At 43.3% G+C, this 24,933-nt stretch overlaps 1 protein-coding gene across 2 annotated transcripts in view; it reads right to left on the minus strand.

Annotated features, from left to right (window-relative positions):
- LOC147431383 (beta-amylase 2, chloroplastic-like) overlaps positions 1 to 24,933 on the minus strand; it is a 70,547-nt gene that overhangs the window by 24,511 nt on the left and 21,103 nt on the right. The window contains exons 4-10 of one of the 2 annotated variants that reach the window (XM_086493999.1): positions 22,742 to 22,981; positions 22,570 to 22,647; positions 3,527 to 3,730; positions 3,219 to 3,410; positions 2,978 to 3,142; positions 2,634 to 2,894; positions 2,340 to 2,549 (exon numbers count right to left, since the gene is read on the minus strand). In XM_086493999.1, the coding sequence (XP_086350125.1) occupies positions 2,340 to 2,549; positions 2,634 to 2,894; positions 2,978 to 3,142; positions 3,219 to 3,410; positions 3,527 to 3,730; positions 22,570 to 22,647; positions 22,742 to 22,981 (1,350 nt within the window). Of the gene's footprint in view, positions 1 to 2,339; positions 2,550 to 2,633; positions 2,895 to 2,977; positions 3,143 to 3,218; positions 3,411 to 3,526; positions 3,731 to 14,478; positions 14,956 to 15,045; positions 15,208 to 15,337; positions 15,684 to 22,569; positions 22,648 to 22,741; positions 22,982 to 24,933 lie in introns of those variants that run through there. The other variant, XM_086494000.1, reaches the window with a different exon arrangement.

A 24,933-nucleotide genomic window follows, 5' to 3' on the forward strand; every position in this document is an offset into this window, starting at 1 on the left:
TGAGAAGCAAGCTCTCCAAGCTGCAAAAACGAGTGACAACTTCTGAGAAGCTCTTGGAGAGCTTGTTGCTGGCTAAGTTGAGGTGTCGAAGGGAGTTGGAGGAGCTGGAATGGTACCGGAGAGGTTTGTTGATGGAGATACCCAGCTGCACTAGGGTAGGGCATGCATCTCCAATTTCCCATGGTATGGAGCCAGCGAATGAATTGTTTGAGAGGTCCACGGCTTTGATGCCGTTATGAGTACCCAGGGATGCCGGTATCCCCTATCTATTCTGTTTTTATACACAACAATGGAGACTGGAGGAGACCGGAGTAGGCAATATGATTGGAATTTGCATGCGATATAAAAAATAGCAGCAAGATAGCACCGACAGATAGGTTGTACATGCGGACACATAGTGTGTCAGGGCTGGAGCTTTGAGTATGAGTCAAGACTTGGGGGCTCGAAGCGACTGCCCATTGCACACAGGAGCAGGAGAGAGAGAGAGAGAGAGAGAGAGAGAGAGAGAGAGAGAGAAAAGAAAGAAAGAAAGAAAGAAAGATTTTTAACGTCTATGTCAGGCCGAAATCGGCCTATGAGACAAATCAAATGTACATTGTGTGTATGTCATCCGTCTATCGGAAAGACAAATGAAACAAAATTGATACAAAACTGAGCTGAAAGTAGGTAGTGGAGTATCTGAGGAGGGATGGAGCTCTATCTCTAGGGGTATATGCATGTCTGTATGCTCAAGGTAGTACAATCATGAGAATGCATCAAGCTATCTAGCTCCATCCTGTACTAATGGGGGGGTGTAAGATGTGGTACATGGGTGGGTCTGGTGCCAAGGCTACCCGGATGAAAGCGGTCGGGTCAGCCCTCATCTGAGCCACTCGCTCCTCAGTGGCACGGCGCTCCCGGGCTCGGATCTCCTCGATCTGTCGGTGGTGGGAGCTCGCGCCCCTGTAGCCTGTGACTCGTGGTCGTCGTCTAGCTCGGTTCACCTCCGCCTGTGGGAGTGTCACTCCCCTCTGAGTGTCTGGTGAGGGGGGGGCGGAAATCCTCTGAAAGAAGTCTGTGAGCTGCGATTGTCTCCCCTCTGTCTGTGTAGCTGTGTGTGGCTGTAGTAGTGTGTCCCGATGGCTCTGTATCTCTAGTAAGAAACGTCCGAGCTGTCTCTGATCTCGAGATTCCATGAGAGAGAGAGAGAGAGAGAGAAAGAAAGAAAGAAAGAAAGATTTTTAACGTCTATGTCAGGCCGAAATCGGCCTATGAGACAAATCAAATGTACATGGTATGTATGTCATCCGTCTATCGGAAAGACAAATGAAACAAAACTGATACAAAACTGAACTGAATGTAGGTAGTGGAGTATCTGAGGAGGGATGGAGCTCTATCTCTAGGGGTATATGCATGTCTATATGCTCAAGGTAGTACAATCATGAGAATGCATCAAGCTATCTAGCTCCATCCTGTACTAATGGGGGGATGTAAGATGTGGTACATGGGGGGGGCTGGTGCCAAGGCTACCCGGATGAAAGCTGTCGGGTCGGCCCTCATCTGAGAGAGAGAGAGAGAGAGAGAGAGAGAGAGAGAGAGAGAGAGAACACAAGCAGGATTGAGGTTTCGTTCTAGATTGCATGCTGCCTACATGTCCACCCCTTCAATTTCCCTTGTCAGCGCCATCTCCTGTTCACTCCGCTCGTTATCAAGAACCCGCCAAAAGCACCTCCAAGAAAAACGTGTCCCTCCAACAGCCCTTGACTGGACCAGTTAGCGCATCATGGATTCTCCCCTCTTGCAAGGCCGGCAGAGAGAGAGAGAGAGAGAGAGAGAGAGAGAGAGAGAGAGAGAGAATTTAGGAAGATTCTCCTCTATTTTATTCACCAATACGCTTTTTGAACATTTACAAGAGCTTTTGATGTGATTCTAATTAATCAAAACGTTTGCATTTTAAAGGCATAGCCCTAGGGTCCCCACAAGAATTGGTCTAACGGTAAGGCTTTTGACACTCAACCTACCGGTTGTGGGTTCAAATCCCCCGTTGGGTCACCTCTAGAGGAACACCTTGTGCTCACCTGGTGTTCAAGTTGCTAGGGCTCTTGCCCTTGGACACTCGAGTGCATCCTCCTCCTCGGGTGACCCCACCCGAGGAGGTGGTTCCTAGCTGGTTGCTACGAGTTCTCTCCGTCGTTCCCAACACATGGTGCATCAATTAGGTGGCAGCCCAAGCCCGAGCATGTTTCATGGCTAATAAATACTTGGAAGGGATAAGCACCTCCTCCTGTGGGCCCTCCGGTGCCTCGGAAATTTTATTAAAAAAACATAGCCCTAGGTCTCAAGAGAGAACTTGAACCTACCTGCCACTGTAAGCCTGCAGGATTGACCAATCCGTTGAAAAAATTCTCTTGCTGAGAAGGCTCAAATGTCACAAAATTCAAGCCAGTATTTTGCTTGGCTAGCATTTTGACAATAGAAGCATAGCCATCGCGATTTGCGACATTGTAAAATCCTGCTGTTAGTTCAGCTGCATGGCTAGGTGTCTTGTAGGACCAATGGACTCCCGATATCTGCAAAATCAAACTTGTACAGTTTAACATTACATTATGCAAAACCAAGATCTCTGAACAAGCAACTTTCAGACACATTCTCACCTTAACAAGTAACTTGGTACCCTCAAACACAATATGGGCAACAGAGAGTACTTGTTCACCATGCTCAAGCAGCATTTGTGAATACCAGTTGAGAAAAAAACGCCCATAGAACCTGTTGTATTCACCACCATCACAGAAGAAAAACGCGTCCTGTGGAGACGAATTATAATTGCCAGTATTTTGGGGTGCCCTGCCCCATTCTGGACATCCCCTAGCCTCAGCAGCTGCCTTCAACTGCTTTAGCATAAATTTGTCGAAGCACTACACAAGTTTTACATAAAAAACTCAACAATGCTTTTAGAAAAGAAGGCCTGCAAGCAATCATGATAGAATGTCTACGCTACCTGAAATTCACCGATTCCAGGATATATCCAACCATGTGCTTTAGAATGAGAAGGATATTGGAGTTCTCCCCTTACTCCAAGACCAATCTCCACAGAAACAATTGTTTTATCCTCAAAAAAGCATTCAAAAGTTTGCCGAAAGCTTCTCATGAAATCATAATAAACCTGCATACGAGAAGTTTTTCACAGAGCTCCTCTTCTGAAAATGCAAGCTTGAGATAAAGCATTGACACGACCATACCTCTAATGCATTTCTTCCTTTTAGAACTCGCTCCCTGTCCACACCCCAAGACAAACACTGCCGATTTCTCCTCCCTTGTTGATCTGTGAAGAAGATGTCAGGGTTTTCTTTTCCAACATCTAATATCCATGTTGGAAGAGGAATAAGAATATCCAAATCACTGTCAACGCACTCGTGGAAAGACATAGACACCTGCAGAGGTAAACGAATACCCAGATTGCTATGGCATGTAATGAGCTAAATTCCCAATTAAAACTGTAGTAAAGCTCCAACTTGAACATTCTTCATACTTCATTCACAAGCATCACCTGTAACTTGAGGTCCACTTCCCGCACAATCTGAAACAACTTCACATACCCTGACCAGTCATATTTATGTGGACTGTCATTCTCCACACGACCCCAGCAGCACTCAACCATTATACCATCAACGCTTGCAGACTTCAGCTCAATCAAGTTCTGTCTTAACCCCACTGGATCAAACAATTGATTCCGATCGCTGAATACTGAAAGCTGACAAAAGTGCACATATGTTAAGTGATCCACACAGCCAATTGAAACGTTCACGAAACATACTACTGGAATCATGCCAAATAAAACAGACTTGTGAGTTCCCAGGGAGAAAAGAAAAGAAAAGCATATGCGATATGGGGGTCAATCTCTACATGGTATCATCCAGTGTTTGTCAAACTTGACCTTATTTACTCCAATCCTCATATAATGCAACATTTTGAGATTATACAGCAGCACTATTACTTATCACTGGTCTCATAGCTTGATCTTTCTTATTGAAATTTCACAAGTGAGGACGTCTTATTAAGGCTTTGATAAAGCTTTTCTATCCTCTTCCCTTCTTTGTTCTATGTGAGTGACAGTGTGCGCGCGCGTGTGTTGCTGAATTCGCTATTTCTATGCAATTATAGTCAATGACTAAATCTACATTGTGTTTAAATGCGTGCACATTTGTAGTGCTAGTGTGTAGTGGATCCACAAAAAGGGAATATTTTAGATGCATCATTAGGGGAATGACATAAAGCATCATAGACAGAATACGCATTCGCCATCCTAAAACAGATATTTCTAGTGTGTCATTCTAGGGGAATGACTAGGAATATTTCATGATGGTCTCAGTAGATTCCGGACTAAGTAAGGTGGGGCGCTAAGTACTAGGCACATGAATGCAGATGGGTTCTTAGAAAACTTTTTGGAAAAGCGATTGCTTCCCGAAAAAAGCAAGTTGCTTTCTAGTTGCTTTTCGGGAAAGGAATAGCTTTTCCATAGAGAAGTCTATGTTGGAATTCCATTTGTGCATGAGATTACATCCAGGGACCCTGTGTATACAAACAATCAACCTAAGCTTTTAGATTTTGTAAGGTTTTAATAGAGTGGAAAGTCGACCACCTACTTATAAATAAGTGGGCAGCCCACATATAAAAACAAGGAAGCCAAAATCTGGGCACCCGCACAAATAGCAACTCCTCTCCGAAAGACAACTATCAAGATTCAACCCTTCTTCCCTTCCTCTATTTTTGGTGCTGCAAAAAACAGCCCTTCCAAATCAACCCCTTCTCTCTCTCTCTAGGCGCCCCAACAGCCCCTCCTACTTTTTGCAGAAAAAGTGCTCTCCCCCCTCACTTCTGGCATTAGATTCTTGTGCCCGGTGACAAAAGAGAGCTCTACCAAAGTTATTTTTCAAGCGAGTGCAAGACCACGTGACGATTCTACATCCACAATTTGTCAGGTGATGTTCTCTTGTGAGATTTGCCTCACTCCAATCTGTTTTTTCAGGTTTTCCTCCTCCGCAAGAAAGATCCAGTTCCTCAAAGTTTCAATTTTGTCCTTGTCCTTGATGTGCAAGGTAGCACTTAGCAAGAGAAAGGAAAGCGCCAACCTTTAAATTTCATCTCCCTCAACACTATTGAACAACTACACCTCACTCCCGATCAACTAGGCACTCAAGTTACATTTGGCTCTCCCATTGAAGGATTGGCCACAGTCAACTCCAGTCCAAGCAAATCTCAATTTGTGCATTGGCGACACTAAGGATCATGAATCTTTTCCAATGACATCCATAAAAGGATACAACGTCATCCTGGACGTGTGTTGGTATTACCATATAAATTTGACTCTAGATTTTGTTTAAAACACCCTCTCTTTTCAAGTAGAGGGCAAAAAGTTTTTTATTTATGCCATTGAATAGCAAATTTACATTGTAAGTCACATCTCCATTAAGACTATCATGAAAATGTGAGCTAAATAATGATTTTAAATCTTAATCCACCTTAGACATTCTGCTTGTGAGAAATATGAATGTGTGAGTCATTGTGTGTTGATAGATAAGTAGATACGGATTAAGAGGAGTCATTTACTTCGAATGGTCTCTACTTCTATAATTTTATTTAGCTCTTAGTTTGTAAGGAACCCCTCTTAAACCATACAAACCATATTTCTCAATTTAGTGGTTTATTTTTACTCGAAGTAGAATGTACCTTTTTTGGCTCGCTTTTCGAGTTAACTAATAGAACCAAATACGTGCATCAAGGAGGAGCTCACTCGAGCATGTTGTTCCCATGCATGAGTGAGCTCCTCCCCATACATGTATTTGTCATTTGATTCTATTAGTTAAATCGAAAAACGATGTAAAAAAGAGAGGTATATTCCACTTCGGGTGAAAAATAAATTGTTTTATTGAAAATAGATATTGCATGGTTCAAGAGGGGTTTCCTACGAACTAAGAGCTAAATAGACTTGCTCTTTATTGTAGAAATAGTAGCTATTTGAGATAAATGAGTCCTCGTACTCCACATCTACTCATCTGCCAGCACATATATATATACATAGATGAATCCAGGATAAGCCCAGATTCACCCTTGAAGGAAAATGCAAGGTATAGACCCATGGTAGTTACCCACGAGACAATATAACCATCAGCTCCATCATGCATAGTATTGACTAAATACCACGACATCCCCACTAGCCAACACACATCAATCACACATTAGATCATATTCTTCACCAGGGAAACATCCAAGGTGGATTAGAAAAAGGAAATCATTATTTGATTCACGACTTCATAACAAGGACGGAAATGAAGAAGTGTGTTTCAACGTACGTAATTTTGCCTGTGAGAGAGAGAGAGAGAGAGAGAGAGAGAGAGAGAGAGAGAGAGAGAGAGATGTGTCTCTCATAAAAGTGTGCCTTAAGTATGGATCAAAGGAGGATTAAGTTTCTTTGATAAGTATAAAGATTGTCACACCAACTCTCTATCAGATGAGTTACCTCCTAAATGCCCTCGATAGTTCTCCTCCAAACGAAAAACCCTTATCAGGGTTAGCCTAAGTTAACAAGAAGAGATACTAAGCCAAGCAGCTTTTAGGGAAGGGTTTCATACAACCAAGCACTTCTCCTTATTGCTCACTTGTACTTTTAATACAAAAGAAAGGCAGTACATTTCGTATGTGCATCGATTATCAATCTTTGACAAGATCAACATTAAGAATCGCTTTTTGGTTCCACAGACTAATAACTTTATGGATAAGTTGCAATGTCACGTGCACATCTAACCCTATGTGTACGTGGACAAGCTACTTCACAACATGGGTTCAGTTGAGTTCAGTTCAGTCAATCTAGCCTAGGAAGTGATATGGCACCTATGTGAGTCTGTTCGTAGACTGTGCATGTCCAGACACTTAGAGTAGATGCATATCCTCTGGTTGCACACAGCATGATCATCAGATTACCATCACCACCCATCATGAGCATTTTTACAGTGCATAGACCTATTTTCCCTATTTTAGCCAATTTTCACATATTATTTTTAAGTGACTTTTGTTGGGAAACTGGGTAGGGCAATTAGCAAGCCAAGTATATAAGAAACCCTAGCGCTAGCACTTTCTGGCAGAAGAGGCAGCAGGAACCGCGTGTTCGACAGTGTACCTTCTCAGCAAGACCCCTTGGCAGGAGACATAGCGTTTTCAGCCAACAGACCAAGAAGAGCCTACCGTTTTTCATCAAGATCAGCCAATGTTTTGCAGACATCAGATCAAGCTTGGCATTAGCAGATTGCATCAGCAGAAGCCTAGCGTTTTTGCAACAGGACCCAGATCCGCCCCTAGCGTTTTTGAATTAGCAAGCACCCTAGCGTTTTTGCAGATTCGTCACGACAAGACCACAAGTAGCATCAGTGTTTTCAGTTTTCAGCATCAAGACACCGCAGAAAAAGTCCCGAACCTCGCAGATCTCGCCTTTCCGTAGCAGCAGATCCTCGCCGCACGGTCAAATCAGCGAGCGTTTGCAGTTTCAGCCCGGAAAACGCAGATTTCAGCGCCTACGTTTTCAGCATGTCGTCGTCGCATCGTCGTCACCGACATAGAGTCAGAATTCAGCATACAAGATTTGGAGATTTCAGCCCTTGGCATTTTCAGATTTCAGCCCGTCTCGTCGTCATCCTCATTGTCGTCGACATCGTCGGCAAGTTCATTGCATTGAAGAGATTTGTGCAATCAATAGTAGACCGCTCTCGCCATAGAGACTGGGGCCTTCGTAGGAGGGTTTGACAACATTCTAGTGTCGTATTCTTCTCTCTCTATCTCTCAGTCTCAGCACCTTCATTCACAGTGTCTTCCACTTTGTTTGTGATCATTTGCACTCTCTCACTAAAGGAACGAAAGGCTCTCCCTTCCGTAAGTAAAAGAAACCCTTGAGCACAGTTCGGAGCACTCATCTTCAGCAAAGTTCAACTTTCTCATCCGCTGCACCTTACATTGGTATCAGAGCTTTGGCAGTGTTCTGTATCACTCAAGGAAAGAACCACGGATTTTTTTTTGCTTGTTGCGGTCGCACGTAATCCAAGTCCTCTTGGGCGTGTCGATTCCTAATCGTGTTTTTGAAGAGTGACAGGAAACCCAAGAAAGAAGGGCTTGTCCAGCCTTCCCTTGTGCCTCTTTTTACTCATTGAGAGCGGACCGTGCACTTAGCGGCCGGCCAATCGACGCGAGGTGGGAAAAAGCAACCTTGGTGCAAGCGCAAGGCCTTCGGTGCGCCTGCGGAAAAGAGTAGAGCTCGGGTAAGAGAAGATCCTTCTCTAACATAGATTGCAAGCGAAAGAAGAACCTCAAGACTCAAGAACCAAGAACCCAAGACCCACAAGAACCCAAGTTCCTCGTGAACTTAAGAACCCAAGACTTCAGTGTATGGGCATTATCCGAAGTGGAATGGATACTTCACATGGAGGTGATGAGCATGGCAGTGGCGAAGAAGAATTTTCCCCACTAGGAGGTTTTTCTGACCCTCCCCCTTCCCCATCTACGCCAAGGATTGCACCAAATCCCATGGAGGCTTTGGTCAAATCGATGATGGACATGATGTTACACCAAGAAGCGCGACGCGATACCTTGGAGCATGAACGCCAAGAAAGACAGAAATCCATGGAACAAGACCACGAAGAACGACAGGCATCCTTGGATCGTGAGCGTAAGCAATCGCGCTCGGCGATTGAGGAACGAAAAGAAAGAAAAGCAAAAAGAAAGGCAGCTATTGAGCGTGAGCGTGAGCAAGCGCGCTTGGAGGCCGAAGAGAGACGAGCGGCTTTGGAGGCAGAGCGTGAGGCATAGAGAGACCAACGCATGCAAGAGTTGGTCCGACAGGTTATCACCTCGAAGTTCAAGCCGACCAAAGATGTTGGTAGTTCATCAAGTGGCGCAAGCCGAGATTCGGACTCCAACAACCCCGTCACAGAGAAGATCAAGTTCAGTAAGTACGATGATAAGATGGATGCTACGATTATTCATTCTTGGTTGCATCAATTTAATACTTATTTTGCGACAACTAAGAAGACAGGAAATAGCAAGGTTTTGATGGCAGCTATGTACCTTGCCGGTGATGGCGTTAATTGGTACCACGCATGGCAAGAAGCACAGTTGACCGCGCACCTAGAGGAAGCCGAGGAAGGCACGTCCCTTTCTTTCAATTGGGCCGACTTCCAAGACAAGCTCAAGGCGCGTTTATGCCACCACAGTACCTAGCACGGTTGAAAGACGATTGGCGCAGTCTCAAGCAAAATGGTATGCCACTTATGTTTTTCTCTAATCGTGTTTTGCAGCTTGGCACCCAATTACACAAATCGGATGATGAGCGCACGGAGGCTTTTATTTTCGGGTTGGACGACTATATCAAGTTTGATGTCGAAGTCCTCGACCCAATCAATCTCAACAAGGCGGTAGCGATTGCTCTTGCACAAGAGATGAAGCACAACAAGGGAAAGCCCAAGGAAAACAAGACTTCCACAAGTACCTCCCAGACTTCTCAAAATACCTCACAACGGTAAGAACCGTAAGAATGGTAAGAACGGTAACTCTTCTAACCAATCTTCCAATAGTCTCATAAAAGAACTCCCAAAATAAACCTAAGGGTAAAGCAAACACAATTGCTAAACCTAAGCTCACCCCAGATGAAAAGGCAGAACAAGGAATTCTAGGAGAATACATCACGTCGGAAGAACATAGCATTTATTCTAAGAAGGTCGTTGTTATCATTGTCACATCAAGGGTCACATAAAAAGAACATGTTCTAAGCTTGACTCTAATGAATTTAAAGAACCAACAGAACCCACATCCTCTGTCAATGCAATAAATGAGAACACGAGTGTGACCCAAGCTTCTCATGATCCTCCCATTGATGAGTCTCACATTAAGTGTTATGGTCATGTGAAGGGTCAATGTTTTGTCATATTGTTTGACCCAAGCAGTATGCATGATTTGATTAGTGACTCTCTTGTCGAAAGAGTCCGCTTGGAGGTTAGCAAGACATCTCCTTTCGAGGTGTCAGGTGTCTCTTCTGATATGGACTCTCTCATCACACACGAGTGCCTTGATGTTTTGTTCACTGTTCAACAAAGCGTCCTTCCGCAGAAAATTTCAGTCTCTCCTCTTTCAGGATGTGATATGCTTTTGGGCATTCGATGGTTTCGTGAGCATAACCCTCTCATTGATTGGGCGGAAAATACATTCACTTTCAATGCCAAAAGTGACTCTTTCATTGTCATTCGTAGAGAGCGAGTTGTTCATTCTTCATCTCTCATTTCTAATGTGCAGGCGAAGATTGAAAAGAATCAGGAGAAGGAGATTCTCTAAGTCTCGGAGACTCTCTAAGTCTCTTCTTTTCCACAGCACGACACATGATTTGCATGATAATGATAAGCGAGATGATAAGCATGATGATTTGCATGATCTAGATGTGATTACTCACAAGCATGATGATTGGAGGAAGAAACTGCGATTGTTCACAAGAATGATGGTTTAGTTGATGCTTTTTCTAGTGAAGTTAACCTCATTCCAGATTCGACCAATCACGAAGAACCGATCTTGGCTCTCAAGTCGAGGTCCAAAGAGCCCCCACAAGAAGATTCGATCAATCACGAAGAACCGATCTTGGCTCTTGAGTCAAGGTCCAAAGAACTCCCACAAGAAGTATTATGTGTTCGAATGCTTAGTCAACACGCATTGTTCGAGTGTTTCATTCGTGATGCTTTCCTATATTTTAGTCACCGTCCTTATGTGATCCCTTTTCATAGGCATGACATATTGTACGATGAGCACGATCCCTCATGAATGAGCACGGATGTATGCGGATTACTCATGGAAAGATGACATGTTTGCATTCAACGAATTCACATTCCATGTCTCTTCTTTGGCATGACATAGCATCAGAAAGAGCACAAGAAGGATTGAGCATCAAGCATCCGCATTTCCATTGTAATTTGCCTTAGTTGATTGATTTAGATCAGAAAGACACATTTCGATTCCATTGTTTGCGTGTGCTTGATGAACCGTTTGGCACTCCATCTCTATGTTCATCTACATTGCATGCACAGTCTATAGAGAAGACTAGAATTTTTCCAATCACTTTACGTGGAACGGGTATGTTCATCTTTTTGTGTTGGAAGTGGTTTCAGGAATTTTCATCCTCGGAGATTCTTCAAGAAGGTAGACGCATGACTATAGACAAAGTTGAAGCATTGACGCAGCCACAAATGACTTTGTGTCGCTTTTGGCACGGCCCAAAGAAGCAAGCGTTGTAGACCTTTATGAAGTTCAAGTATCGCACGACCCACACATCAGAGTGGGCCGGCGAGGAGTCCTTCCCACGATTCATCCAGACGTTGTTGGCGATCTCCCTCGACGCCATACAGTTCGGTACCAGTACCTCACTTTGAAAAGGAGGGGATGTCACGTGCACCAACAACCCTGTGTGTACGTGGACAAGCTACTTCACAACATGGGTTCAGTTCAGTTCAGTTCAGTTCAGTCAATCTAGCCTAGGAAGTGATCTGGCTCCTTTGTGAGTTTGTTCGCAGACCGTGCATGTCCAGACACTTAGAGTAGATGCATATCCTCTAGTTGCACACAACATGATCATCAAATTACCATCACAACCCATCAAGAGCATTTTTACAGTGCATAGACCTATTTTTCCTATTTTAGCCAATTTTCACTTATTATTTTTAAGTGACTTTTGTTGGGAAACTGGGTAGGGCAATTTAGCAAGCCAAGTATATAAGAAACCCTAGCGCTAGCACTTTCTGGCAGAAGAGGCAGCAGGAACCGCGTGTTCGACAGTGCACCTTCTCAGCAAGACCCCTTGGTAGGAGACATAGCGCTTTCAGCCAACAGACCAAGAAAAGCCTAGCATTTTTAATCAAGATCAGCCAGCGTTTTGCAGACATCAGATCAAGCTTGGCATTAGCAGATTGCATCAACAGAAGCCTAGCGTTTTTGTAGCAGGACCCAGATCAGCCCCTAGCGTTTTTGAATCAGCAAGCACCCTAGCGTTTTTGCAGCATTTTGCACACATCAGATCAAGCTTGGCATTAGCAGATTGCATCAACAGAAGCCTAGCGTTTTTGCAGCAGGACCCAGATCAGCCCCTAGCATTTTTGAATCAGCAAGCACCCTAGCGTTTTTGCAGATTTGTCACGACAAGACCACAGGTAGCATCAGTGTTTTCAGTTTTCAGCATCAAGACACCGTACAAAAAGTCCCGAACCTTGCAGATCTCACCTTCCCGCAGCACATCCTCGCCGCACTGTCAAATCAGCGAGCGTTTGCAGTTTCAGCCCGGAAAACGCAGATTTCAGCGCCTACATTTTCATCATGTCGTCGTCATTGCCGTCGTCACCGACATAGAGTCAGAATTCAACAGATACAAAATTTGCAGATTTCAGCCCTTAACATTTTCAGATTTCAACCCATCTCGTCGTCCTCCTCATCATCGGCAAGTCCATTGCATTGAAGAGATTTGTGCAATCAATAGTAGACCGCTCTCGCCATAGAGAGTGGGGCCTTTGGAGAAGGGTTTGACAACATTTTGGTGTCGTATTCTTCTCTCTCTATCCCTCAGTCTCAGCACCTTCATTCACAGTGTCTTCCACTTTGTTTGTGATCATTTGCACTCTCTCACTAAAGGAACGGAAGGCTCTCCCTTTCGTAAGTAAAAGGAACCCTTGAGCACAGTTCGGAGCACTCATCTTGAGCAAAGTTCAACATTCTCATTTGCTGCACCTTACATGCAAGGTGCTCGTATCTTTAGCCGAGCATATCTCAAAAGAAGATCTAATAAATACACATAATTCTTGAAGATGTGCATAAGACTATTTTCTGCACAACCTTCGGACTCTATGAGTTTTTGATAATTAACCAATGTACTAACGACCTTTGATTACATATCACATATTTAGGTATCACAGACACTTTATAGGAGTATTCTTGAATAGCATATTAGTCTTTTTAGTGATTGGAGAAGAACATCAAAAGCACTTAGACATAGTCTTCTATGAGTTACGTGATTATAAGCTTTATATTAGTGCCACAAACAGTCTTCTAATCGGAGATTCATTATTTGGGCAATATAGTCTCTCACAACCAAGTGAGAATGGACACCGCTAAGATTGAGGTATTCAAAGATTGGCCAAAAACAACTATGATACTTGACGTACGCAGTATTCTAGACCTTTGTTCATACTACGGGAGATTCATATGATGGTTTCCTAATGTAGCCGCTTCTCTATATGATCGAACAAGATCCCTTTCACCTGGGAAACGCCCAAAAAAAAAGCTTTCAACAAGCTTAAGTATTTTTTAAGCCATAGACCTATTTTAATAATTCTTGATCTATGAAAGCGTTTTGAACTTTACCGCAATGCTTCCGGTGATTGCATTGGGGCAGTACTATCAAGATGGACATGCAATAGCCTTTGAAATGCTTCTATTTATGAGAAAAAACTTATTGTTGTGATACATGGACCTTCTATTTAGAAGCATTACCTTCTGATTTTGTTGAGACTAATTACTAAAGTCTAAAATACTTTCTCACCCAAAGATAACTATCAGAAAAGTAGATGACTTGGGCTAACTTCTCTTATGTTCAACCTCCAGATTCTTCATATATCGTGTAACAAAAATGTAACAGGAGATGCCCTCTCTACACGCCCTATCACCAAGAACTAGAATCTTTTCCTAAGATATATCTTGTTGATTCTAATTTTGCTTCTATAGGCCAACTTATAGACATGAAAGAAATTTTTCGTTCGTAATGCGTACCTATGGGGATTCGTAATGCATACCTATGTCCCCACCAAGCTACTTGTGCGGCGATATCACTAGTGACTAAAACAAAAGACTTGAAGAAGCTCATACTTGTTAGATTTACACCACTGTGCAGCTTCACACGTCTAGGGCACTTCCTTGTACAGCTAGTGTCTTTGGGCTGGCCACCCTTTGCATATGCATATAGGCTGCATTCGCCCCCTCTTCCCTACACTAGCGTTCTGTGGTCTATTGTGTCTCTCTCTCCCCTCCAAGGTGGAAAGGTAAGTAGTGTACGGTACGGTTTAGGTACGTACGGAACGTACTTCCGTACTGAACCAACCTTTAGGTACGTGATAGATACGTACCATTTGTAAAAAAAGAAAATTACACTAAAATTAAGTTCAAATACCTTTCAAAATTCAGCCTCATTAACAAACTAAAAATGCAATGCTTAAAATGAACATATTGATCATAAAACTTAATGACTCAAGACTCAATACTGAATGAGAAAACCAATGACCATAAATCATAAAACCAAATAACAACTACAAACATCATGTCCATGGCATCAACCAGAAGTCGGCATATACCATACAAACTGAATCAAGATCCAAAACAAAGTACTGTGAAGTACTACAATGCCATAATAACAATAAAAGTCTGTTGCAGCTTGTCCTCCAAAGCATGCAGTGTGCACTAAGACGTGCAGCCTCAAAAGACTGTGTCAGGTGCGGAAGATGAATCATCGATAGAGAGTAAGCCCCCATCATCAAGGACATTGCCCTCCTCATCAAACTCGGGGTCAAGCTCAGCATATGTCAACTCTGGTACAAGCACCTCTGCACCGCAAGCCTCCTCACGCATATCGGCAATCTCTGCATGGATGAGCCGGACAGCTTCATTCGCTCGCCTACGATTTGAGCGAATAGGAAGCTTCCCCTTGCGAATACTCTCTCGTCTCACAGTGTCTGGATCTCCTTCCACCGTGCGTAGAGAAAGGCTAAGAGCTCGTGCACGTAATCTAGTCACACGACGATCCATGCTCTCAAGCTCTCTATGCAACTCCCTGAGAATTTGCTCCTGCTCGTCTCTGATCTGTCGATCCACCTCCTCTGGTCTAGGATCATCTACCATTTTCAACTCTGTCGTATCCACCTATTGAAGAGTAAAATAAAGTTTAAATGACTTATTTATGGCATATGCTTGCAGGTTGAGTTTAAAGTGGCCAACATCGAGATAATTTACCGGTTTGGGTTGCCCCAAAGAATGGTAACTCCGCATGAGCCTCATGTAAGCTCTGCAATACACCAACTTCTCCAACTGAGAAGTGCTAAGGCGATTTCGAATCTTCATGTGTATGAGAGAGTAAGCACTCCAATTGCGCTCACATGCTCCAGCCGAGCAATCCTGCTCAGTGCTCAAGCAGGAGAGCACAATCATCAATGCACACAAAATTAGGAGAGTGAAAAGTAATATAAAGATAAAAAGAAGTTAAAAGTAGTATATACAATGGAATCATGGATGGCAGGATGCTAACCTGAGAAAGGATACGAAGAGCAAGGCGTGAGAGGTTGGACAGACCAACTCTCCCATACGAGTGCCACCACGTCAAAGGATACTTTGTGGCTTCCTTCCTCAAAGAAACTGCTTTCGAGAAAGAAGCGCCAATGCCATTCATGTAGTTGGTGAATTCCTTGTCTATCCCAAGCTGATCATCCTCTGAAAACATGAGCCCAACATACTCTGATTGTTTTGTGTTGAGCAAGGTATCACTCCATAGCTCTGGCGACCTGTAGAGAGGATGAAGCATGGCAGTCATCGCATGTATGGGACGGCTCATGAAAGTCCAGCGGCTCTCAACACATCCCAATAAATCTGATCGGCTGAAATATCAAAACAACTTGTCAATACAAGTTAGAACTTAGACTTGATGATTAAAACAGATAACCATTAGAACATGAGGAACCCCTTACCGATCAATAGTCAACAGAGAGCATTTGGAAACGTGGTCTTTCATCTGCATAAACAGATGATAGACTAGTCCCAAGGTCGATCCCTCCATATCCGTCAATCGAAGGAGGACGTAGACTAGCTTGAGTGCCACTAAAAGAGCGTGCACTTCCTGCCAAAAGCTCTCATCAAGGATCCGCCTCTGCAAGTATTTTGTAGATTCATCCTGCGATCTTGACATGTCTCGCCATTTTGGATCCACCACTGTCTGGAGTAGTGGATCTCTAAGTTTGTAGAGCCTCTGTAAAACCAAGTAAATATAGGCAAACCTGGTTTTTGAAGGTCGCACCATATCCAAAGTGCTATGGCTGCGGAAGATAGCAAGAGCCTAATGTTTCGCGAAAGAATGTGGTGACCTTGACTACATCTGCAACTATGGGCTGCACCCATGAAAGTTTGCCAATATCCTCCATGAGCAAATCCAAACAATGTGCAGCACATGGAGTCCATACTATGCAAGGAAACTGTTGCTCAACCATAAATCCCACTACCTTGCAATTAGCTGCATTATCTGTCACCACCTGCACAACATTATCCTTGCCAACCTCCTCTATGGCTGTTTTGATGTGACCAAATATAAACTCAGCCGTGATCTTTTCCCCTGCTTTCCCTGCATCCACAGCACGCAAGAAATAGGTGCCCAAAGCAGAAGACACTAGGATATTGATTATGTGTCGTCTGCGTATGTCTGCCCAACCATCTGAGATAATGGTGCATCCAAACTCCTTCCATCCAGCTTTCACAGGCGTAAGTGCCTTGTCAATTAAAACCTTTTGTTCATCTAACATAGTGGTGCGCATCTTGGTGTAATCAAGACCTGTCCATGTCTCAGTACGCCCAACCTGTGCAATGGCTTTTACCATTCTTTTCCACTGATCTGTGCCCAAAACATTGAAAGATATGTTGCACTCAATAAGAGTGCGACATATCTCCATCTCTGCCACCCTTTGACGCTCTTTGACCCAAGCCTGAGAAGAGATGCGACTAGGCAAAGTGGGTTGCGTTGGTGTTTCAGATGTACCTTTTTTATGTGGCAAGGAATCCTCATCTTCATCGCCAACACGTGCTCTCTTCCTGGAAGTAGGGGGTTGCATGGAGGCCGAACCTCCTCCAACCTTTGTCTCCGCACCTAAAGTCTCCAGCTCTCCAACAAAAGCATCATGTAAAGCATCCTATGGCTCGGAGCACCTCTCAAACCAGGAGCACCAACAAGAAAATAGTCTTCAATAAGCTGCTCCCTCAAAGATGGTGGTATTTTCTCACATGTACCAATCTGATCAATGCACCCGATGCCTGTTAGGAATTGGATCGTGCTAGCTATGGTGGATGAAAGAGAAACATAGCTTCAATGTGTGAGCGTGTGTGTAAGCAAGGTTATCACTCAAGTGAATTAGGTTCCAAGATAGAATTAGCTTGGACTCATAAAGACAATCTTGAGTATTGACTTAGCTTAGCACAAGCTCACCATAGACAAGCATGTAGTGCAAAATGGAGTTGTTGTTTATTCATTCATGAAATGAGCTTTAAGTAGCTATACAGCCTTGCTCCACGGTATGTATACTGTGGGATAAATCCATTCTCCTCTCTTTGACTCACACCTTAGGACAAAGCTCACACTTTACAATCCTCCCCTTGAGGTTTGGACTAAGACAAGATATTGAAGATGCATGATCCACACAGGCTAACAAAATCCACATAGGATGGTGATATCCACACAGGAAAATGAAGTCCACAAAGGATAGTGATATCCACACAGGATGGTAAAATCCACACAACAAAAATCCACAAAGGATGGTGATGTCGACACAGGATGATAAGATCCACACAGGAAAAAGTTCTCCCCTACAAGTAGAGAGTCTACATCTTCAAAATAGATCTTCATAAAAGACAATGTTGCTCTCGTCTTCATCCTTTTTGTCTTCTACTATGTGAGTTGATCCTCTGCCAGGTCTCTTGCCTTCGTTGCTTCTGCTGTTGCTTCTACTGTTGCTGCTTTCTCCAATGCTACTACTGCCTCCATTTGAGTAGCACCAAGAAGGAGGGTGTCCCTTCCTACAACATTTGTTGCAAGGTTTGTTTGTGTAGCAGTCTTTCGCTACGTGTTCCATTCTTCCACATTCATAACATTTTCTTCTGTTTATTGATGTCGATGGTGAATATCTTCCCCTTGAAGATGTTGCGATAAAAACTCCTCCTGATGAGGTGAGTGAACCTCTTTGCTTTCTTTCTTCTGCTTGGACTGAGTTGATGACATCTTGAAATGGTTGCGTTGGTTCTTTTTCTTCAAGAATTGTGACAAAGTGGTCATAAGAAGGTGGAAGTGCACTTAATAGTATGGCCACTTTGTTATCTTCTAATACTTCAACCTGGATGTAAGTGAGCTGCGTGGCAATGCTCTTAAGCCTATTCACTAGGCTAGCAATGTCCTCCCCTTCAATCATAGTAACTTTGTAAAGCTGTCTTTTAAGACTAACTTTGCTTCTTTTGGCCCTAGCTCCAAAATTACTTTCTAGGACATGCCAGGTATCATGTGCATGCTTACATTCATCTATGAAATGCACGTAGTTGTCATGCAAGGAGGTGATGATGATTCCCAATGCTTGTTCGTCTTTGGCCAAATTCTGTGCACTTGCTATGAGTGTAGATGCCCTAGTGTGCACTCCATCGGGTTTGGCTTGTTGCTCTAAGGCAGTGGTGATGACAGACCACAAACATTTTTTCATAAGGTAGCCTCTTAACTTCGTTTGCCAAGTGTGAAATCCTTTCCCGTTGAATTTCTCTATTCCCTTGTCCCCCATTTGTGTTGATAGAGGGATCTTAGCTTAAGAGACTCTCCTAGCCAGTGTCTACCTCTTTACACGGCGCACAAAGAAAGAAAGATGATTATTTATTTGCAAGTTATTGTGCTTGGTTGGGTTCATTTCATTGCAAGTTGAGAGAGAGAGAGAGAGAGAGAGAGAGAGAGAGAGAGAGAGAAATCCCTATGTGAAGCACCTCTTCACCGTCGGTGAAGCCCCTCTTCACAGATAGGGAAAATAACTCTTGTTTTGCTTTTGATGCTCGAAAGAATTCCTTGAAGCTTGGTAATAAATTTGTTGTTGTAATGCCGTAAGCTTGGTAGCCCTTAGAGTGCCCGATAACGGTTTGAATTTTCACCCTCCCTTAAATTGCTTGGAAATGCCCTTTGAAGCTGATGAGATCTTGAGGTCCGCCTTTGAATGCCTTTTGGAAGGCTTTGAAAGCCTTGCTACAGCTTTGGTGGGAGCAAGCCCTTAAAGGACTCTCAGAGGCTTTGGAGGCTTGAAGCTTTTGAGGCCGGGAGCAGCGTGGGAAGGGGGGGGCCAACAAGGGCGGACCCGAAAACCTTTTTAAAAAGAGTTGAGCGCGCGGGTAAGGGCTCCTTTGTGGTCAGAGCAGATCGGGCGGCGGGCAGATTCCCGTGCAAGCGCGGGCAGGCGGGCAGCCGATTAGGCAGGCGGGGGCAGTCCGAGCAGCCAGTCGAAAAAAAAAAAAGGCTTATGCAGGTGAGCACTCCCCAGCGGACCTGCCAGCATTCAAAAGGCGCATTTGACTGCCGTTTAAAATCCGCCCAGTTTGCCCGAATTAAGCCTATTCAAATTGAGCCTTGGACCCCACGAGTCAACACCCCAATTTTGGTGCACTAACCAACAAAGCCCACGAGCTAGCTTGTGAAGGAGTTCCTAAAGATAGGAAATTAAACTCGAGCTAGCAGGCTTTCATACACACACACACCCCTAAATATAGGCAATTTTGAGGGTGAGTTTAATGGAGTTCTCGGGCTCGGATTGCAGAGCTTGAAGGCTCTATGGGAAGCTTGTGAGGAAAGCTTCAAGATGAGATGATTAAAGCTTGATAAGTACAAAATCGGGAAGATTAATTGAAGATGCAAACAACTAGAAAATTGACACAAAAATGACTAGAAATGCAATAATAGGTGCTAATTCTCTCCCCAATCAAGCTTACCTAGCCATGGAGGGTAGTAGCCTCTTGGGTGTGCCAAGGACATGCCCACACATAGCTAGATTAATGCTTAATTAGTGAGAGATGCAACTAGTTATGAAAATGTCAATGGGCCGTAACAATAATTATGGAATGCTAATCGATCTAATGGAGATGCTAATAATTAACACACAGTAATGCATAATGACAATCCTAGCTAGCACACCATGGCTCTGATACCAAATGTTAGGAATTGGATCGTGCTAGCTATGGTGGATGAAAGAGAAACATAGCTTCAATGTGTGAGCGTGTGTGTAAGCAAGGTTATCACTCAAGTGAATTAGGTTCCAAGATAGAATTAGCTTGGAATCATAAACACAATCTTGAGTATTGACTTAGCTTAGCACAAGCTCACCATAGACAAGCATGTAGTGCAAAATGGAGTTGTTGTTTATTCATTCATGAAATGAGCTTTAAGTAGCTCTACAGCCTTGCTCCACAATATGTGGGATAAATCAGCTCTCCTCTCCTTGACTCACACCTTAGGACAAAGCTCACACTTTACAATGCCCGTCAAGTGCTTTTTGACTCGCGTAATGGTGTTGGTGTACTGGTCCCCACAATACTTGCATTGCCATAAGCGTGTGCCGGAACCTTGCTGAGAAGTGGTCATGATGATGCTCAACACATTGGTGTGGAGCGACCAGTTGGGGTTGGTTTCACACGGCATAATGAATTCTGCACATTGCAAATGCAAAAGAGTGCACACATATGAGGAGCACGGAATGCGAGAAGAGTACGGAGTGCATGGTGGCAGAAGCAATATCTTTTCACGCGCGTAGCTCGGCTCTACAGGTCTCTGTGCACTTCTCTGCAAGTATCTGTGCACTTCTCCGTAACACAACAGAGAGTCTTTTGTAATCCTCGTCGATTAAAAAAGCCTAAGGCTCTCTCCCCTTCACCCTATTATCCCAATCTGAAAGCGCCCCTAGCACGCTTGGTCTGTGGAGAAAACGCCCCAAAAAAAAAAAAAAATCTTCCCGTACAGTACGTATTGTACCGTACCGTACGGATGTACCGTCTGGAATCGTTAGGTACGTACGTATGGATTCCACCTTGCTCCCCTCTCCTCTCTTACGCTTCCGCACACGCACACTCTGACATGGTATCAGTAGCTTCATGCTCTTCATGGTTTGGGCGCGTCACCATCCGCATCAGGTACTCCTCCCAAGGGATCAAATCAGCAGTGTTTCTGCAAATGGAGTAAAAATCTGCCAGCATTTTGCAAAGCCAGGCAAGCAATGAAATCTGGAGAGTTTTCATCGCGGAAATTCACCTTCTCAACCTGCGTTTTCTGCTATCAACATGGCGATCACCAGATCGGCAGGCAGCGCTGGCCATTCCCAGGCTTTTCATCGCGAGAATTGCCTCCTCCTACCTGCATTTTGGGCAGCCAGTACCTGCGTTTTCTGGACAAAACAGCAACGTTTTCAGCAGAGGGGGCGTTGGGCCTTGCCCTCTACAGATCTTGCCTTCCTCACTGGTTTTGTATCCAGTGCATTGCCGGTGACATTCCTTTCATATGATCAGATTTTAGCCGTATATCCACTGCTGTTTTCTCTGTTTTCAGCCCACTTGGGGTTGTGACTTTGATTATCCACCCTCCCCTACACACTCTACACAGCTCCGGACCCTGCCGGGAGCGTACGAGCACGCTGAAAATCTCTGGACAGCAGCGTTTTCATCATCTCGCACTTGCGTTTTTGGGTGGACAACAGCAGCCTCTTGGCCTGTGTTTTTCACAGAGAATGAAGTTACCTCCTGCCAGGACACCATCCAATGGTGGTCCAAGCGGTCTCTCAGTCTGCTGTAGTACACGGTATTATCTTCGACATCAGCTTGATCATCTACGGGCGTATGATCCTTGGGAGATCCATTCATTCCAGCCATCATTCAGCGGTTGCGCACTCCAGAGGGGGTGGTGACTTGTGGTTTGTTTTGGACACACCTATGCACTCATCAAAGGAGTTCACACGAGATATGGCCATGCTCATGTATCCTTCAATGCCAACACTGGAGATACTAAATAATGTAACTGATTCTCTATAATAGAAATCGTATTTCCTCAAGATTGCCTCAAACATTGTTCAGGCCATCATTGTAGATAGATCTGGGGAGCCTCAAAAACCACAAGAACTATGTTGTTGCCTTTTGAATGCATTATTGTGTTGAATGTGTTGGGTAGGACTGGGTGTTGACAGATCATCATTCTCATTATCTTCTGCTGGGCACAATGCTAAGTGTGCAACCTCCATTGGAATAATTATTTCCCCTCCATCTGCAAACTTGCCTCCCTGTAAATGTGACTGCCAAATGTTTTCTCCCTAAATGAAGGATTGGGCCCTACGAGCCATGGTGAGGTTTGGCATATTATATGCATCATCAATCTTCTCTTGACACAAATGGCTCCTTCTGTACCAAACTCAAACAGTCCCTTCGAAGTTGTAGGATGATCACCAATTTACCAGCATTCCTAGGATCTATGAATAGTGTTATCTTGAACTTCATCCTGCTAACACAGAAGAAGTTTTGCAGAAAAAGGAAAGAGTGGGGATTATGTGCGTGAGGGCACACGCATGTAAGTGCATCCATGCGTGCACTCCTTCACCTGTCTGGTCTCTTAAAATGATCTCTGCCAATGTATAACTGCATCTTGCAAACAGTAAATACACTAGGGTTTGTGGAACGAACAATGAAAACACACTAGGAGAACTTAAATGCAGAAACAACCTCACTTACAGGTAAAGTTACATACACAGGTATGTATGGAGTCCCTAAGAAGTCTCTGCTGGAGAATGTGCCAGTTAAGTGTTTCATCTGCAGCAGAAGTAATTTATTTCAGAATCTTGGACTTGAAATCATAATGAATTCAACTGAAGCAAAATACTGACAGTTGTATTCGAGTAAACACCTGCTCTTCCTGCCAGAATTTCCCATTAATATCTGCCTTGTACTCCCCACAGCTGCGATCAAGACTCGCCATATTATACTGAGCCTGAGACTTGCTCAAATAATTGTCTTTCATCATGACCAGTTCAGCAGGCTTCATGTCTCCATCAGACATGTCTGACAGAAGCACTTTCTGCGGATAATTGAAGTTTCCAGGAGAGAAAGCACTTCCACTAGCAGATGACATCCAGGCAGAATGTGCCTACAACGTAGAAAGTCATAGAAAAGCATGGAAGAGACAGATAGTTGATGACTAAACTTGACTTTAAAACACTTTTGTACCATTCATTCATGTTATCAGTCAAGAAAACCCCTAATTTAAACTTTTTCACACAGCTTGTCTTCAATTTATACATCTAATAGCAGTGTACCCTTTTAATTTTGGTCATTTACATTTACAGCGGATAGATTAGGGTTGCATTTATAGTATTAATGTCATAGCTTAAACACATTAATCAAGTACTAATGAGAGTCAGCCAAGATGATGACACAAAACATAACTTGATTAACTCATAAACTATATACAACACTTTCTTTTGATGTGTGCAGCACTGCAGAGATGGAACTTTATATAGAAGAGTTGGAGTAGCTAGGGTCTCCTATGATTGGCAGGTGACGGGGTAAAGACTCCATGTGACAAAGGGTGCACAGCTCACGAGTGATACACACATGACAATCTAGAAAGGATAGACATGGAAGGGACAAAGAGTTGCATTTAAGGAATGTTAGCAAACAAAGTGAAGAATATATGCCTTCATAAATTCTCACAACAAAAACTGAAGACACTAAAAGAAGAGAACTTCAAACCCTTACTTTGCAGCTAACAAGAACCAGCCCATTGAAAACCAGGTGGAGGATTCTCTAGGTTATTCATGCAATGAAGGAGACATAGAATGTAGGGAAAATTACCAAAATACCCCTCTAATTTGTGGAAATTCCCAAAATACCCCTCAAATTTCAAAAATTCCCAAAATACCCTTGTATCTATTTTAGCTGGAATGTTTACGATTTCCTAATCTTTATTCTTTTCTGACAATGGAGATCCATTTTTTAGTGCTTAGCATGTAATTTGTCACAAATTACCTCCCCAAAAAAGACAATTACGTCTAAAATTAATGAAGCAATTCATCTCCAAAGCGTACATAACCAGCTCAAATTCTAGTTTTAGTATCTTGTATTGATAGACAATCAGTCTTCTTATGAAAGCTATAATTTTTTTTTATCTCTGGATAAATTTCTTCTCACAACTAGGGGTATTTTGGGAATTTTGGAAAATTTGAAGGGTATTTTGGGAATTTATGACAAAATATGAGGGGTATATTGGGAATTTTCAAAATTTGAAGGGTATTTTGGGAATTTCCACAAATTAGAGGGGTATTTTGGTAATTTGCCCTAGAATGTAAATAGTTTTGTGATTGGCAGTGTATCATGCAAATAGAATTGTATGATAGATTAGCTACGGCTTGAGTGTTATGTAGTATGTACATTATGGGTCCAAATAGCTCCGACATAAAGGTACAAATCAGGTCTTGGGAACACCACTTACCCCTCTTTGCCACTCACATGCCTCTCACTGGCTCAAGTATGTTGCACACCTACCAATAAACTAGGAAGACTAGAGCATTTGCCAATATGGTCTTCACTATGCCGGCAGACTTCATGGAGTCATTGGTGAAATTATTGTCATTGCTGTCGTCATTAAGTTTGCCCTTGCCTTTCAAAAATGCTTTGTCCTTACCTTTTAATTTAGCAATCCCTAGACAAATAACCATTTCAAAGATCAACAGCTAGGAAGCTTTTACCATGTCAAGGTGTGCAATGCAAAAGCGTAGAGAGATATGCGAGAGATAAAAAGTCAAAATTGAGCCGACTCATCTCTAGCAATGAATCAGATGTATTTAGGTTGGACACAAGGGTTTCTAATGTTTGCCGGACCCATAGTAACATGTCAAATAAGTTTTTCCAAAATATCTTAATGATGAAGTCCCCATAACTACAAATTTTCCATTAGTGGAGGAGATTGTCTATCCTAATGCCTTGCAAGTTTCTTCTTAGATGTGGTATATTAGCTGTTGTTCTTTTACACGCAGTGTATTTGATGATGTTGCGGTCTTTGCTAGTGACAACTCGCCTTGATAGATTCTTTCGTCACTC

The sequence above is a fragment of the Adiantum capillus-veneris genome, chromosome 21 (assembly GCF_014529385.1).
Source record: "Adiantum capillus-veneris isolate H3 chromosome 21, ASM1452938v2, whole genome shotgun sequence".
NCBI lineage: Eukaryota > Viridiplantae > Streptophyta > Polypodiopsida > Polypodiales > Pteridaceae > Adiantum > Adiantum capillus-veneris.